Source organism: Kogia breviceps, chromosome 3, assembly GCF_026419965.1.
Source record: "Kogia breviceps isolate mKogBre1 chromosome 3, mKogBre1 haplotype 1, whole genome shotgun sequence".
Taxonomy (NCBI): domain Eukaryota; kingdom Metazoa; phylum Chordata; class Mammalia; order Artiodactyla; family Physeteridae; genus Kogia; species Kogia breviceps.
The window spans coordinates 33547048-33564575 of record NC_081312.1 but is presented as its reverse complement, the minus strand read 5'-3'; the positions used below and the strand labels follow the sequence as shown (position 1 = coordinate 33564575).

Here is a 17528-nt window from a genome sequence, read left to right as displayed (position 1 = left end):
ATTCCACAGCTTGCTTTTTTCACTTAGCGTTATGTTTTTGCAACATATCCGTGTTGATACACATAGATCATGTTCTTTCATTTTAACTGAGGTATCCATATCCATTGTATGAATGTACCACATGTTATCCATTCCCCCATTGACAAAAATTTTGATTACTTGTTAACTTAATGAATCCTGTTGCCCATGTTTCTTGGTATGCAGGTGTGAGGGTTTCTCTAGGTATATATCAAAAAGTAGAATGGCTAGTCAGGGGATGCACATTTTTATCTTTACTATATATTTTCAAATTACTCTCCAAAGAGGTTTACCAATTTACACTTCTTCTGGAGATAGTGGACCAATTCCTATAATTATAAATTCACCGTCATGTTTCCATGGGCAATCTTCTTGTGTTTCTTTATGGCTGCCTCTTTTATCTCCGCCATTGGGATATAAGTTTCCATAGCTTCTAGAGGGGTCTTCTGCACAGTGCACATGCTTTATGCATATACTTACATGATTAACTGACAGAAATTATTCTACCCCTCCTAAAGTTAACGATACACACCTCCCAGAAAGGGATCTTTTTGTTCCATTCATCACCTTCATTTTCAGGTGAGGGAACTGAGTTCCAGAAAGGTGAAGTGATGTTCACTGCCTCAAAATTGGGTTTGTAGCCATTCCCAAGTACTCAGCCGGGGCTCCTAAGATTTTTTATAAAATCAGAAATGAATTTGGGCCCCCTTGTCTTCCATCATGGTAGCCCCTGTGACAACTTATCTCTCAGGCTTCATGAGCCTCTGTTGGGATACTCTAGGCCCATCCTGAATCTTGAATCCCCAAATTCTAAGCTAAGATGGAACAGTCACATTGATACAGTGATGCCTCAAGAAATTTCCTAAGTATAGTTGGGTTATAAATTTGGCTGGGTGGAACCACAACCTAGATTAACAGTGGTGTACAGGTAGAGGTTGACTGCTTTCTCACATAGCACTGTGGAGGAATGCAGTCCAGAGCTGGTATGGCAGCTTGGCCCCACGTGTTGGTCCAGGGGCCCTGGCTCTTAGCTTGTTGCTCCATCATACCTAGGATGTTGCCCTTGTTGTCATGGTCCAAAATCGCTCAGTATCATGTCCTGCATCCAGGTAGCAGGAGTTGTGTGGGGTAGAGATTTGGTGGGAGGAAAGGGCAACTCCCTTCCTTTAAGGATAGTAACCAGAAGTTACACACATTATTTCTGCCAATCTACCGATATACGGAAAGAAAGACTGGAAAATGTAGTTGTTAATCTCGGTGGCCATGTGCCCACCTAAATTGGGGGAGTTCTATTATCATGAGAGAGAAGAGGAGATGAATATTTAGTGACACATTTCTTCCAGAAGAGCCCAGTTGCAGAGATTAGGCCCCAGGGTACAACAGTACAGACCCTAGGGCGGGACTTGTTGCATAATGTTGAAATGCAACATAAATATTGCAGTTTCTCAGAGTTATCTGGAAAGCGGGGTTCCAGCCTAGTACTCTATTTGGCTCAAATAAAACTCTTTTCTGTTCTTAAAAAATAAGAAAAAAATATTATATATTTAAAATGCTATCAGGACGTTCTTTGGTAGAGTCTAGAGCAGAGGAGTAGAGTATCACAGTCAGTAATGCCACCAAAGATCAGCACCCAGAAATCTTGTTCCCCCTCCCAAGACAGAACCTCTGTCAAGCAGAAACTTAGTACATGTTTTGCTATTGTGAACTATTCAAGAAAGATAATTGAACAAGAGCTACTGGTGCTTATAGCACAAGGCAGGGTATAAATTTGGTTCCAAAGTCATAGACTAAACACATTTTTTTTCCGAAATGTTTTCTCCCATCTCCACTTAAAAAAACAAAAAAAGCAAAAAACAAACAAAAAAAAGCCATGGAACAAAATGTCAGTTGGAATAAGATTATAGAGAAAAACTTTATTCCAAGGCCTGGACTGTAGTTAGACTAGATCCACGCCCCTCTTTTAGAACCGGGAAGCCATTTGGCTATCTTTAACAATTAACAGTTAACAATTTGCATTTGTGAAAATGCCCAGGTAATAATATCAAAAGATGTTAAATCAATTCAGGTTGTTGATTTTCTTTGAAAACCTCTTCCAAAAGGACTTGGAGTTCTTTCTGGAATATGACTTAAGCTCCATTTCAGTGAGTTCAGTTAAGGAGGTATTTCTCAAGCATCTATCGTTTGTAAACCACGGTGCTCTGACGAGATAGGCTGAACAAGAAAAAATGGTCCCTTTTTTTTAGTAGCTCACAATCTAGTTAGCTCAAAAACAAAATGTGCAATCAAAAGCAAACTGCCACACCTATTATCAAGGTTCAAACAATGGGATTTGAAAGGATAGAGGAAATAGACTCATTCGATCTAGGATGACTGAGGAAGGTTCCTGAGAGGACATGGTACTTGAACTGGATGTCAGCTCCTGAATACTGAGGAAAATGGCATTCCATTGTCTCTTGACAGAAGCCAGTTTCTTTTGCTGTTTGAAGATAGATTTGGGCACGCTGTGGAATCCTGATTAGTGCCATGTGACTAATGTTGAATCATGCTGACTAATGTGTTCTAAATGGATTGATTCAACAATAAAGGGAACATTGAGAGTCAAGAGTTCAGATCCTGAAGTTTATCATGTGATGAAGTGTAAATCACTTAGCCTCGGTACTTCATTTTTTTGTCAATTAAAATGTGCTCATGATGAGAAGCCAACAAATCACCTTGACTAAAAAGTGCTTTACAAATCTCAAGGATAACCGAAATGCTTAACAACAATTCCCAGGACAGGCTTATGCAACCTTGGGTTATTCATAGTCCATACAGAATCAGAAGATCCATCACATGCTGCTCCCTAGCTATGTGAAACTTCAGTTTCCTCACACATGCCATGAGAACTGACAGATAGTGCACTGCACTCACAAAAACTGACAAATAGAGGAGCTTTTGAAAAATCTTCCTATCTACCTACTGGGGCGTCTGTGGTTTTCGACGACAAATGTTGCCACAGAACTAAAATCTTGCATTGCACACACAGCTTTTTCTCTCTTTTGACATCTCCCCAGCTAGACTGCTTGAGAACCTGGCCTTCCGTGTCCAGATGTTTACTGAATTCTGAAGGCCCCCCAAAGGGCCCAAGTCCTTTTGTTGCTCTCCAAATCACTTCCCACAGAGACTGACCAATGTCCTGAAGGAGCCCTTCAATAGGGAGGATAAATGGAGGCAGATGAAGACATGACCCCCTGAGGCTCACCCACGTCCACGCTAACAAAGGGTCTGAGGCACAACCTTGTAAGAAGCATTTTGGTCAGCAGCATCCCCTCGAGAGGCCAAGTCTCCCCCACAGGGCTGCTTTCAATGGCTCCCATCGTAGTGGAAGCCCCGGGCATTTGTTAAGGGCTGGGGTGTGCTAGGTGTAGCACAAAACATCTAAATCATGCCCCCCCCCCCCGTCTTTGTGAGGGCTTCCTGGCTACAGATGGCAGCTGGCTTTCTCAGGGGAAACCTGGGGGGCTAGTAGAGGAAGCTGAACAGGGGCTCTTGCTTCTCTGGATGACGTCTTTCCACCCAGCCCAGAAAGGCTCCCCTTTTGTCTGTAGCTATCGGCAGTCAAGCCAGGGCTGTGGGGCCTTAACCCACACCTGTGCTGAGTTTCTGGGTGTCTCAGGTTTGCAAAGCCATTGGCTCCCTGGGTAATAGACAGGTATGTGTCTAAGAGGACTGCCGCGGGAAGGAGAGGTTTATTTAGACTGCTAGTGAGAAGTTAGTGCATTTCATGACAGCAATGGTTTTTCAAATATTCTTTCTCTCCCTCTCTCTCTCTCTCTCTTTTTTTTTTTTCCTTTAGACCAACAGAGGCCATAGGGACACTATGACCTTTGTCTAGAGCTGATGGGGGTGTGATTTGTGAAATGAAACAGGACCGGGCTGCTTGGAAGAAGGAAACGGAAGCCAACATAATGGGGATTAATTAGTTGATTGCTGTTGAGATGGTAACAGATTTGCACACCCCCCCCCCTTACCATTGAACCAGCCATCTCAGACCTAGCAGGGAAGGTGAAGATGAAGAGGCCTTTGTTCGGGTCTCTAGATGCTTGGGGCTGTAGGCTTTGCCGCCATGGGATGGCAACAGCCATAATAATAATAATTTGCACTTATATAGTACCTTTCAACCAGGCACCTCAAAGCGGTTTAACCACATTAATTAATTAAAGCCCACAATCCCCCTGCGGAGAGGAGGAGGATGACTAACAGGATTTGTAATTACAGGAGGGAACATTTCCGAATAAAGTATTGTCCACCAAATAAAAAGAGTAGGTGTAAAGGAATTGGGGTCTCCAAAGAGTAACTGATTCAGAAATGAAATCATGGAAAGTTGGGGGAGGCTGGGGGCGGACATGGGCCTGAGGGTCTGCTCTTTTGTCAGAGGGAGGTTGATGGGCTCAGAATTCACTGACAGGTTCGGATCCAACTGAGAAGCGGGACATGTATGGTATTAGTGGCATTTGGAAGGTCATTAGTGGTACACCTATTGTGGTGTAAATTCAAGTTTCACTGGTACATTGTGTAGAGCCCTGCAGAACAAAGAGTGAGATTTCTGCAGTATTTAATAAAGGATGAAATGATTTCTTTAGATCCAAAGCCCAAGGCTGGGCCAGTCAATTAGCAAATAAATCAATTGGTGACCCATAGGATAATTTAGTCCTTTCTAGCAGAACACCCAGCCCATACCCCCTCCTTCCTCCATGAGGTTTCCAACCAAAGCTTCAAGGCTGTGGGCTTTAGCCCCTTCAAAGCCAGGCGTCAGATCTTCCCAGCCTTTGGCACTGGGACCTCTTTTACCCAAATTGTTGGTGACACTCAAGCTGCCCTCTGTAGAATCACTTTGTATCTGCTCCCCTTCAGAGGTTTTTAAACACCTTGGATGCTAGAATCAAGTCTTGTCCTATCTCATGTCTGCTATCAATGCCCAACAGAGTGCTGTGCACAAAGTAAGTACCCAATCGGTGAAGAAAGGTTGGATGACAAAATCCTGTAAACAACTCAGTATTTGTTGACTACATACCAAATGCTAAGGCAAAGCTCACAAAATAGGCTATGTGTATTACAAGGAATGGAAAAGACTCGTGTACTCCTAACTATAATATAAAGCAGAATAAAATAAAGTTAACATTATAGATGTACGCCCAAGCCACAGGCTGCAAGGGCCAAAGGAGGAACATTTTATCCATCTGGAGTGAATCAAGGAAGGTATTCCTGGAGAGCAAACAATGCGCTGGGCATTGGAGCGCGTGAAAGATTCTGATGGACCTGGAAGAGGTGGAGGATACAGAGTTTCCAGACTGTGGTCATTTGTCTCACTCTGAGTGAGGTGCCTTTGGAGAGCTTGTGGTCTTCAATAGAACATTTGTGAAAACCAAGCTGAGTTTTTGCAGCTGATTCAATGTACATTTCCTGTGAATTCTTGAATATGAATTGGCTATTTTCAAACAGCCAGGGACTGTTACGAAAGTTGAGAAAGATATTTTGTTCTCTGTAACTATTAGTTCAGTCTCTCTGCATTTTCATTGTCCACCAAGAAAGGAAAGCTAAGCAGTTCACACATTAAACTGGGCACTCAGGAGTGTCTGAGAAAGGTACGAGGAAAACATATCTCGATCCCAGATGTCATAGATTAAATGGCTTCCTACTTGAGGCCTTTTTTTTTTTTTGACCCCAGGAAACAGGAAGACAGTGCTCTACCCCCAGTGATTGACAGACGAATCAATCCCTGTGCTCTCCTACTCCAAGGCCTTTCACCACGAACCATGCTGCCAGGACAGGACCTAAGCACTGTCTTTGCATCGTGCCAATACTCGGTGCTACCGTGTGTCTCACACACACTGTATGTACATCTGCTTATCTGATCCTCCCCACAGTTTCACAAAGTAGGACTTCATATCATTCCTTCTTTGCAGATGAGGAAGGAGGCAAGAAAAGTTCAGTCTCTTGCTAGAAAGTGATGGACTGTGGATTTGAACCCAGGTAGTCTTGCTTCTTCCTCTCCCCACTCACCCCTGTAGTATTTCTGTTCGTATCTATTACAACCTTTCTTAGTCATCCTCACTAAAGTACTCAGCACAATACTGTACACATAATAGAAATTCAGTGAATATTTTCCAAATAAAAGACTCATCAGAGCAATACTGGTGGTTGGATCTTCCAATGGGAGAAGTGACTGAAGAGAATATGGTAGAGGTTCCACCACTGTCTCCTTCTCTTTTCACCATTATTAAAAATGAGGAGACATGCATAGGAAAGGTGCCCCCCAGGGAATATTCACACGGAAGAAGACACAGGTGGCATTCATGAGCTGAGAATCTGCCAAACTGGTACCACCCGTGGAATGCTAGTGAGGCATCTTGAGTTGTTAATTACTTTTATTGAACTTGGATGGGATGAAGTAATTTCTTGGTGTGTGTGTACATATACATATATAACACAAATTCCAACTTTTGTCTCCCTAATTGTACTAGCATCCTAGTTACTCTGTTGATGTGCTGCAGTCCTGGTGAAGATTCAGAAGTGTGTGGTCCCTATCAGCCCACGGAGGGAACACTTCTGGGTTAACTCAGAATTGCCTAACTCTATGCCTGGTGACTTTTAGTTGTATGTTGTGAGCAAAGTTACTGCTCAGAGACAGGATTGTAGAAGTTTGTCCTGCAAAACCAGGATTGCCAAATGAGAATTCGGGAGTTGGGTGATGAGGATTAGGTAATGGAGGAGAGGGGAATGAAGACAAGAGGAAGTGCAAAATATCAGATTCTGTCCTAAAAATCGTGGTCTTAGAACCACTTGGGAGGGTCATTTTTTTCCCCAGCTTTGGTTTTAATATCATCACCATCACTCTTGTCCTACAGCTATGAAAGGACCTTCTTTATTCCACTACAGAATTCACCAGAGGCTACTTTTACTCAAATGAAGGGAGCAGTCCATCACACTTCTCAGATAAATATCCTAAGTGTGAGAGAAAGCACATTGCCTACTTCTCTGAATTTCGATGAGGGTGGGTTCAGATGCAGCACAGGTGCTCCAGAACTCCATACAGAACTGGGAGGAGAGATGACCAATAAATAGTGGGCATAAGTCAGGACAGACTTGGTTTTGCTGCTTAAACAAACAAGCCCATGAAATCTCAGTGGCTTAAAACCAGGCCTGTGCATGTCTGAGAGACCCTCCCGGGAGGCTGTCCTCCATATGATGATTCAGTAGTTCGTTTCAGGATCAACATGCACTTCACACTTGCCATTAGGAGGGGAAGAATGAGAGGGGGGTTGAGCATAGGCAATTAAGGGCCTCCTCTAAGAAACAACACACATCACCTCTCTCATGACCAAGCAGTCACGTCATCCTTGGAGTTGGGAACCTCATCTGTATTTGGAATGGAAGGAGAACCGGAGATTGGCAAACACTTGTAATGTCTGCTGCATACTGTAGACCCAGGGAGCTGGCAAATGTCTCCTTCTTTCACATCCACCCCTTGTGCCTTTCCCTTGGATTACTGGGCATCTATCAAAGACTTACAGGGAAGTATTGAGAGTTGAAGACCAAATAGTTTTGCAGCCCATTTGAGTCCACAGGTGACCTTTTAGAAAAAGAGGAGTAGCCAGGGAAAACCAATTAACGCTGGGTACTTTTCCCTTGAAGCTATCAGATACTAATCACTCTGGGAAAAGATAATGGGTTAAAGGGAGCCATGGCCCGATTTCAATAATACGTCTAAGACAGAACAGCTCACTTTGAGTTGCCCAGGACCATCATGCTTTGTGTGAAAAGGCTTCTGGAAACATGCCCTTCTGCTTCCATTCCCTCCCTTGTTACCGGACATGATTCAAATTCCCTCTAATCCCTGCGACTTTTCCAGAAAGCAGATTTCCCAGCATCAGAAAGAGAAGAAAAAGAAAAACTTTCCCTTATTATTCTTCCAATAATGAATTCCTGCTCTGAGTGGGCTGCTTCCATGTGTTTTCAGTCAAGTGCTGATGGCAGCCTTGCTGGGGGACATTTCCAAGAGGCTGTGGACATAATGGATGAGGTCTCGTATTGACAAGAGCTGCTCTCAGTTTTCCTTCCAGTTTAGTCCTCCTGAGCCCTGAAATCCGAGATGAGAAATGATTCACGAGATCTCGCTGGTGAACCAACATGGCTGCCACACCTCTCTGCTCCTTTTAACTTGGTAAAAACTCATGGTTTTAAAGCTTCCCTCAGAGAGATTTGTAGACCTGAATCTTAGTAACTTAGAAAGGACTTACCTTTCTTAGACCAAACCAGTTCTTTGTAGATGCCAAGATCTCCTTTCTTTAGGACTGAAACATAGTCTTGACCTGCCTTGACATCAGAATAACAAAGGGAAAAATTAGGTCACACCATTTCCTACCTAAAACCTAATCTCAAGTACACAAGATGCTTCCAAATAAACAGTGGTCGTAGGCCATGTTTGCTAAGGGAACCAGCCTACTCATTTTCCCCAAAGAAAATGTCTTCAGATAATAATTCAGTTTTAACTTACCTACACGGAACTTGTGCAAACTGTTAGTTATAGTTGGGTCTTTCCATTGAGAAAAATCTCAGTTACCTTAGGTAAAAGGGGAGAGGTGTTGTTAAGGATACGGGTGGTCTGGAATTGGAGAGCCTTGAGGAGCAAAGGCAACCCTAGGGATTCATTTCCTTAGAGACTCTACTTCTCTCTGCATATCTGTCCAAGGCAACTCTCTCTCCCAGCAGACATGCCCTACATACTATAGTTCTGCTTATTCAAAACTTGAGCTGGCATGTGGCTCATCCTGGTCTCTTGAGCTCCTCTCTCTCCACCTCAGCCTTTCAACTCCAAGCCCATTGGCTTTTTTCCTTGGTATTTCCTAGTTAGAATTCCTAAGAGAGAATATGATTGGCATAGGCTCATCTTATTGTTTTGTCTCAGCTAACATCATTGGTCACTAGCCAGCCAGTCCGCTGTGGCTGAAGGCGGAGCTGAAAGCATGGCTGCCTAAGCAGCAGCAGATGTGGGCAAGGCAGCTTCCATTAGAGGGGCCCGTGAGAGAGTGAGATGGTTGATGAGCTGGAGTGTGCTCTTTGTACCCTTAACTGGATTGCTACACAGATACTCATTCACTCTCTTGCTTCTACCTCCCCTTCTCATCACTATAGACCTGATCTTCCCTGTCGCAGCCTGGTCCCCCATTATTGCTCATCCCTCAACCCCTGACTCCAGTATCCTACTTCTTGTCCTGTTAAAGTACGCCATCACAGGGACTTCCCTGGTGGTGCAGTTGGCTGGGGCTCCATGCTTCCAATGCCAGGGGCCGGGCTTCAATCTAGTTGGGGAGCTGGATCCCACATGCATGCCCCAGCTGGGAGTTTGCGTGCCACAACTAAGGAGCTGGTGAGCCACAACTAAGGCCTGCGAGCTGCAACTAAGGAGCCTGCTGGCTGCAGCTGAGGAGCATACATGCTGCAGCTGGGGAGCCCGCGAACCACAGCTAAGGAGCACGCCTGCTGCAACTGAGATGTGGTGCAACCAAAATAATTAATTAATTTTTTAAAAAAAAAGTACCCAGTCACGGAGGTGTATGACTAGTGAGTGGGAAGGAAGAGGTCTTAACATGTATTTGAGAATAGAAGGAAGACTGGGGAAGGTGTGATATGGAAGGAGGAATGGAAATAAAACCCTTCCTTAGCTAAAGAAAATCTCATTCCTACCAGGACCAAGTCCCTTTGCTCTTTCTCCCAATCTTTGCAGCAATTTCCCTCTCCCCAAAACCAGACATCAGCAGAAGCAAGGGAAAGTTCCGCTGAGGAACCCTGACCTAGCAGAGAGGGAACGTATTCTGGCTCCGCTAATCCCCCAGCCCTTTTTCTGACCCCTGTGGGGATTCCTAGTCCCCATCTCAGACCCTTGCCTTTCCCCGGCCCCCATCCTCAGGCCTCAGGGAGCCCTGGTCCCAGACCCTTGAATAATAAGTAGCAAACAATTTACTTTCAAACTAAGGTTTAGGACACAAGTGAAGGACTCTGTTTAGATAAGGTCTTTGCCAGAAGTGTCCTCCCAAGATGCCCAAAGCTCGTCATTGGCAGTTTTCACAAATCTTCGTGATGTTTTTGGAAGACTGGTCACATGTGGTGTTGCCCTATTTCAACTGAGTCAGAGAAATTGTGCTTTGTCTGAATTCCCACATCAACCAGAGACCTAGGAGGAGAATTGAATTGTGATACTGAGCTTTGCCTTTTATTCATCAAAGACCATTGCCTGTATAGTATACCTCATCAGATGGTGGTAAAAACCCAACCCAATCCATCTGCATTCAAATTTCAGTATTTCCATATTCCTCTCAGTGGACATGAGGCTAGAAATTCATTAAAAGGAAATCTAAACAACCCTGTATTTTCCTGCTCTTTCCTGAGCTCTGAGTGTGTCACTGTTGATTAAATCATTGGTCAAACCTTGTCCTATGACTGACACTTTTATCTACTGACTAAAATTACAGAGTTTCCCTAGGAACCTAAGATGGCAGAGAAGGTGGTTCCAATGGTGCTTCTAAACCTGCTGCTGTGGGATTCTAGAGCCAGTTCCTCTGGATCACTTCCAGATCTCTGCTCATTTCATTTACAGTCTGGGGTTGAAGTCTATTGCCATTGGCTGTCCCCTGGGATCTGAGAACCAATCTGGGGTTTGTCCAGCCTCTCTCTCCAACACAACCATCCCCCTTCCACAGTCATTACCACTCTAACAGCTTGAAAGTTGATGCAGAGATGGAGCAGAAGCCAGTTTGGCTTTCTCCCAGTTCTCTAGGCCCCTCTGGGGTTAATCAGCAACCACCTATCTTTGTGTTAATAACATAAGCCTCTCTAACTAGAACACCTGGAGGAAACCCATAGGAAGGCTTAAGATGAAGCCAATTCTGCAGTAATTATTCTGACAATCAGTCTGTTTAACCTGAACTCAGACTCTCCAGACAAAAACAGCTTGCTAAATCCAAGCACCTAACTGGATGGACCAGTAACTCTTAATGTTCCTTAAGCCAACTTGAGTTTTGCTAATCCTTTTCATGCCCACATCTCAGCTCCAAAGGCTCCTTATGCTGTGAATGTCAGGCTACATCTCCCCCATTTCCGGTTTAGCAAAATGTCCTGAGTGCATCCCACTGGTAGAATTCTCTAGTGGCATCTTCCCAGCCCTTTCCCTACCCTCCCAGCCCATCTGTTGGTGGGGTTCACACCCCTGGAGAAATAATAGGCCTTCTTAACTGGGATTGCTGGCCACTCCTCTTAGTAACTAATCCAGATGCCCTTAGGTGTTAGGTGATTACCTGTGCTGAGGAAACGGGCCGGGGGCTGGGGGGGTGGAAAGGGTGTGCAGGGGACACATGGAAAACAACCCCCTGCTGTATGCATCTGCTAAAGCTGCCATAACAGAATACCACCGAAGAGCTTAAACAACAGAAATTTATTTTCTCCCAGTTCTGGAAGATAGACGTCCAGGATCGAGGTGCCAGCAGCTTTGGTTTCTCCTGAGACCTCTGTCCTTGGTTTGCAGATGGATATGCCTTCTCGCTGTGTCCTCACGTGGTCTTTCCTTTGTGTGCACTCCTAGTGTCTCTTCCTCTTCTTGTAACGACACCAGTCTTATTGGATTAGGGTCCTGCTCTTCTTACCTCATTTAACCTTAATTACTTCCTTTTAAAGGCCTTATCTCCATATATCATCATAGTGGGGATAAGGGCTTCAACATATGAATTTGGGGGTGGGGATACAATTCAGTCCATAACACCTGCCATAATGCTGTTTCCCTCAACAGATTGTCTTCCATCCTCTGATGCTACCCTTCTAATATTGAGGGAGAGAAAAGTAGATATTGGTCAAGAAATGGCAGGTGTGGCTCTGTGCTGTCGGTTTGAGCATGGCCAAGCTAGGTTGGGACACCTGAGACAGAGTAAAAAGACAGATGGATGGATAGATCCATGAAGGAATGGTTGGATGGATAGACAGATGGATGAATAAATGACTTAGGTAGTGTATTGATAGCTCCAGGGCACATATTACCTTATACTTCTTTGGAGTTGTAGTTTTTTTACAGGGAGGGGTTGCAAACTCAAATGCTCATGCTAAACAGGTAACAGAGTTGCAAAAAGAGGCCAGGTGCAATAATTGGGAGTAGTTGGGACTGTGACAACGTGGAAAGAGTATGCCCTGTCCAAAGGGGCAGCACATACCCAGTTCCAGCCAATTGTTACTATGTGGGATGACAGCCTAATGTTGCCCGAACTTCTGATTTTTCAAGAGAAGCCAGAAATCTGGATTTTCAGATGAAATTTTTCTTTAAATAAATCTTTAAATTATGGAAACTAATTCAAAAATTATAAAATACTGTGTAAGCCAAATAAGCACATTTACAGTCTGAATGAACCCTGGAGGCTGCCAGATTTCCACTCTTGGAATACTAGAAAGACATCTGTAATGTCATCACATGAGGATGTAGGTGTTTAAGAACTCGGGGTCATGAGTACATTGCCAGGTTCATATTCCAGCCCACAACTTACTAGCTTTGTAATCTTGAGAAAGTTATACATGTAACTCAGAGTTGTTATAAGGACGAAATTAGTTAATACACGTCGATGCCTAGAAGAATGCCTGCTGCCTAGTAAGAAAGTAGTAAGTGAGCCAGTATTATTAGGCAGTATCACTAAACCTCTTGGTTGCCTCATCTGTAAAATGGGGACAACATTTGCCTTACCTATACCCCAAAGGAAAGGAATATGCATGAAAGGGCTTATAAAAGGTTGCACATTGCTAAGAAATACACTATGCGTTACCTTTGTTACTATACCTATAAATGAGGCTCAGCCTTGCCCAATGCAGGCATGGGAATCCCTAGAAGGAGGAAGACAGTGGCGACTAGAACTGGTCCTCTTTTCTTCCAAGGGTCACTTGGCCGTATTGCTGTTCTTAGAATTTGGTGAGTTTTTCTTATTTTCTTATGAAATTTTTAAACATTCAGAAGAGTTGAGGAAACAGTATCATGAACACCCAAGTACCCTTATCTAGATTTAATAATTGTTAACATCCATCTTGGTGAGTATTCTTGGCAGGGACGTGGGAGTGGAATGTGGCAGAGAGGCAGTAAGGAGATAGGGCAAGTCAGACCCAGTCAGATGTAGGTGGTTCCCTTTTAGATAGGGCCCGAAAGAAGGGGGTTTTGTGCGGGATAGCTTGTTATAGATGATACGTTAGCGCCAACTTAAGGAAAGTGGCATTATAAGCTGAAACACAGAAATTATTTGATTATTTATAAGGTTTTCATTTACTGTTATTTTAAGGTTTTATTATTTTTTTGTTATTTTTAAGGTTTTATATGTGAACATATTCATGTATTGCTCGTGTAGTTGAAACTTAAGAATGTCTAAAGAGGGCTTCCCTGGTGGCGCAGTGGTTGAGAGTCTGCCTGCCGATGCAGGGGACACGGGTTCGTGCCCCAGTCCAGGAAGATCCCACATGCTGCGGAGCGGCTGGGCCCGTGAGCCATGGCCGCTGAGCCTGCGCGTCCGGAGCCTGTGCACTGCACTGCAACAGGAGAGGCCACAACAGTGAGAGGCCCGCGGACTGCAAAAAAAAAAAAAAAAAAAAAAAAAAAAAAAAAAAAAAAGAATGTCTAAAGAGACTTGCAACGTGGAAATGTCGCTGTCATAAAGAATTCAGGAAACAAAACTGTGGATCTGTGAGAAGCCCAGTAAAATCACGGGAATAAAAAGAAATGTTGGTCACTAAAAATGAAAGGTTTGGGAAGCAGAAACGCTGAGAGTCAAAGAAAGTATATGTCAGTTATGGAGGGCTCTTTTTCTGGTGAAGCATTTTAAAGGGCGTCTGAGACATATTGCCCCATCTCTCAGCGTTAGCTCTTACTGCCTGTAAATGCAAAGGCTTCTACCCTGGAAAGGATGCCTTACAATGTGAAAGCAACTAAACTTTGCTTTAAAATTCAATTATTCAGACCCTTCATTAATTTAAGCTGACATTCCTCCTCAGTTGAGGCAAATCATCAAAGCTTTACTGTATTGAGAACCTTGAATTCAGCAACAAAGAGCGTGGGGTTTGGAGGGAAACGTGGAGGGGGGAGGTGCTGAGAGGCCCAAAGAACGGAGGGGAGGGGAGGGGAGGAAGAGGGAGGGGAGGACTGAAGTCCTGAGAAGCAGAGGGGCGAGGAGAAGAGGTAGAGGAACCCAGATAGACTATGGAGGCGGTTGGTAGACCAAAAGGGAGAGGGACTGGAGGGCCCTTGGCTGCAAAGCTGCCCCGTGAGCCTTGTTAATCGACATGGTAGAGACAAAATCAGCCTGCCCCTCTGCCCTCACAAATATTTCTCCAGAGTCAGGATAAGAAGGGAGATAGGGAATAAGGGAAGGGAAAACATTTCCCTGTTCTTCCTTCATTCAGTTGCCTCTTGAATCTCCTGCCTGTGGTGCCCTGCTCAGCAGCACAGAGCCTGGCAGAAAGTCGGCCCTCTGGGCCTGGACTCCCTAGCACCCTCCAACCCCACCCCCCTATCATCAGTCCCATCTGGCCCAGTGACACCTTCACCCCAGGCTGCCAGCAGGGCTCTCTCTTCCTTTCTGGTGTGATTTACTGTAGGATGTACGAAGTGGGATGTACTAGGTGGAATATGTTGGGTGCATTGTTGAGGCATCAGGCAAGAAAGGATCTTTGAAACGTGAGGACGTCACCCACCCACGGGCTTTTATTGAGCATCTACAATTTCTAAGAGAATAAAGAAAGATTTGTAAGGTAAACTTTAAAGCCTAAGGGAAAACTGGGTTTTTTTCAATGTGTAACTTAAGTAAAATACTAATTTTGAAAAGCAAGATACAGTAGTCCCCCCTTATCCATGGTTTCACGTTCTGTGGTTTCAGCTACCCACGGTCAACCATGGCCAGAAAATATTACAAGGAAAATTCCAGAAATAAATAGTTCATAAGTTTTAAATTACATGCCGTTTTGAATAGCGTGATGAAAACTTGCACTGTCCGGTTCCATCCGGATTTGGACGTGAATCATCCCTTCGTCCAGCGTATCTATGCTGTATACGCTACCTGCCCATTAGTCTCTTAGTAACCTTCTGGGTTATCAGATTGACTGTATCACCATGCTTGTGTTCATGTGACCCTTATTTTACTTAATAATGGCCCCAAAGTGGAAGAGTAGTGATGCTGGCAATTCGGATGTGCCGAAGAGGAGCCGTAAATTGCTTCCTTCGAGCGAAAAGGTGAACGCTCTCAACTTAATAAGGAAAGAAAAAGTATGCTATATAGAGAGTTCAGTACTATCCATGGTTCAGGCACTGGGGGTCTTGAAACACATCCCCCGCAGATGAGGGAGGACCACTGTAGTCCCAGATGCTCTTTTCCCTGCATCAGAAGAGTCGTCAAGGATACAAGAGAGCCACGTGGACACCATGGAGCAGACAGATCCTGGTACCCAGCAATCCACCGAGACCAACTCAGAGGAGGCTATAGGACTTCAATTTCCCGACTGCCACCTTCCAGCTCTGTGACCTCAGCGAACCCCTGTGACCTCCCTGAGTCACAATTTCCCAGTGTGTAAAATGGGGACAGAAATAATCTGTCCAATCTTCAGCCCAAGGGACCCATGAGTGTGACCATGTTGGTGAACGGATGGTTTTCCAACCTTCACTGCAATCTGAACCTGGGTTACTACACTGACCTGTTCTCCAGCTTTAAGACAAATCAGATCGTGCTATTCCTCTGCTCAGAACTCTGAAGTGACTCCCTTTTCACTCAGACTGAAAGCAAAGTCCCTCCCCTGTCCTTAAAGCCCCACGTGCTGTCCCATCTCATGGTCCCCCCCGCCCCCCCCCCCGCCTTGCTCCCCTGTTCCAGCCACCTGGGTCTCCGTGCTCTTCCTCCCCTCAGGGCCTTTGCACCTCAGAACGCTTTGTTGAAATGCTTCTTCCCCAGAAAGTCCCGTAGCTGAAGCCCACACCTCCTTCCCCAGATATTGGCATGACTCCCTCACTGCTGAGTTTTTGCTAAAATGTCATCTTCTTCATGAGACCTACCCAGTTTAAATTGCAGCCCACTCCCCTTACCCCCATCCTGCTCTACTTTGACTTTCCCAAAGCACTCGTCACCAAGCAACATAATAAATAACTCATTATGTTTACCATTAGTTGTGTGTGTCTTCCTTGCTACAATATAAGCCCCGGAGGGCAGGCATCTTTGATTTTTCGCTGATGTGTCCTAAGCACCTTGAGGAGTGTCAGACACATTAAAGACCCTCAATAAATAGGTGGATCTTTCTTAGAGGTCCAGAATATAAAGGGAATATCACCTCAAAATCTCCTCCACCATCCCTGCAGGCTCTCCATGGAATAACTCTTGCTCTGATGAGGAGGTCTGAAAACGACTGACATTCCCTCCTATGTAAAACCAGCGTGGAAGATACAAAGCGCCATGTAATGTCAAGCCCAAAGGCCTGGCACAGTGGTTGGTACGAGCAGGTGCCAGGTTGGTAGGGGTTATAAAGGGACCAGGGGGCAGCGGGGAGACAAGGATCCCAGGACTGGATCTTGGCTGTCATTCAGGTCTAAGCTTAACCTTCACCCCTCAGCCAAGCCTTACCTGTCTATCCTTCCTTTGTTTCACACGGCATAACTGTGTGACTGGAAAACAAATTTTTAAGGACGTCTGTTGAGTATCTACCGTGTGCTAGGCAGTGTCTGCGCTCAGCTCGCTGCGTAAGTGACCTCACAAAACTGTCAGCCCTCTCACCACGGTCACTATGGTACCTCATACCAGGCCTGGCACATATAAGGTGCTCAACAAATGCTCGCTTATTTCCCGAACAACTACAATTTCCCTAACTACCTCTGGGGCAGGTACTATTAACCCCATTTTCCAAGTGAGGGACCAAGGTTCAGGTTTAGGTAGCTTGCTTCAGGTCATGCAACTAGTAAGTGGAAGAGCGAGGATTTCAGTTCTCCTTAGACGAGCTCCAGTCACACTGGTTCTGAGAGAGAATTCGGGTTAGACCATGCCTCCAGGCTCCCCCTCAAGCAGATCTGTCTCGTGGCCACACCAGGAGATGAGGGGAGAGGTATTTCTTTCCTTCTTGGCTTCCTCTTCTCCATCTGGGTTCATGTCCTCCCTTTGTACAGTCGGCTCACCTGGAGGGGTCTCCTGCCACCTGTCGATTAATGGGCCTGCCTTTCCCACCCTCCCTGGCTGGGTAACCACAGAGCTAGCAGTGGTTCATCTTGAATCATAAGTCAAGTTCCGAAAGACATTGCGAGCTTGTGCTCAGAATCTCCCTAGAATTCAAATTCTTTTTGAGGGTCATTTGCTTATGAGTAGAATGATGGATTTCATGTCTCTCCCTTTAAGAAAAATCTGGATGGTATCTGCTGGTTTCCCCCTGCCCCCTTCAAAAACACAGCCCTAGTTAGTCCATGTGATGCAGCTAGAATTCCCCCAAGG

At 44.9% G+C, this 17528-nt stretch overlaps 1 protein-coding gene across 3 annotated transcripts in view; it reads left to right on the top strand.

Annotated features, from left to right (window-relative positions):
* Positions 1–17528, top strand: part of RAD51B (RAD51 paralog B) — a 735153-nt gene that overhangs the window by 609862 nt on the left and 107763 nt on the right. The window contains exon 11 of one of the 3 annotated variants that reach the window (XM_067028293.1): positions 3854–5418. The exons of 1 other annotated variant lie outside the window; for it this stretch is intronic. In XM_067028293.1, coding sequence (XP_066884394.1) covers positions 3854–3870 — 17 coding nt within the window. In that variant the 3' untranslated portion in view covers positions 3871–5418. Of the gene's footprint in view, positions 1–3853; positions 5419–17528 lie in introns of those variants that run through there. One more of the 3 variants, XM_067028295.1, reaches the window with a different exon arrangement.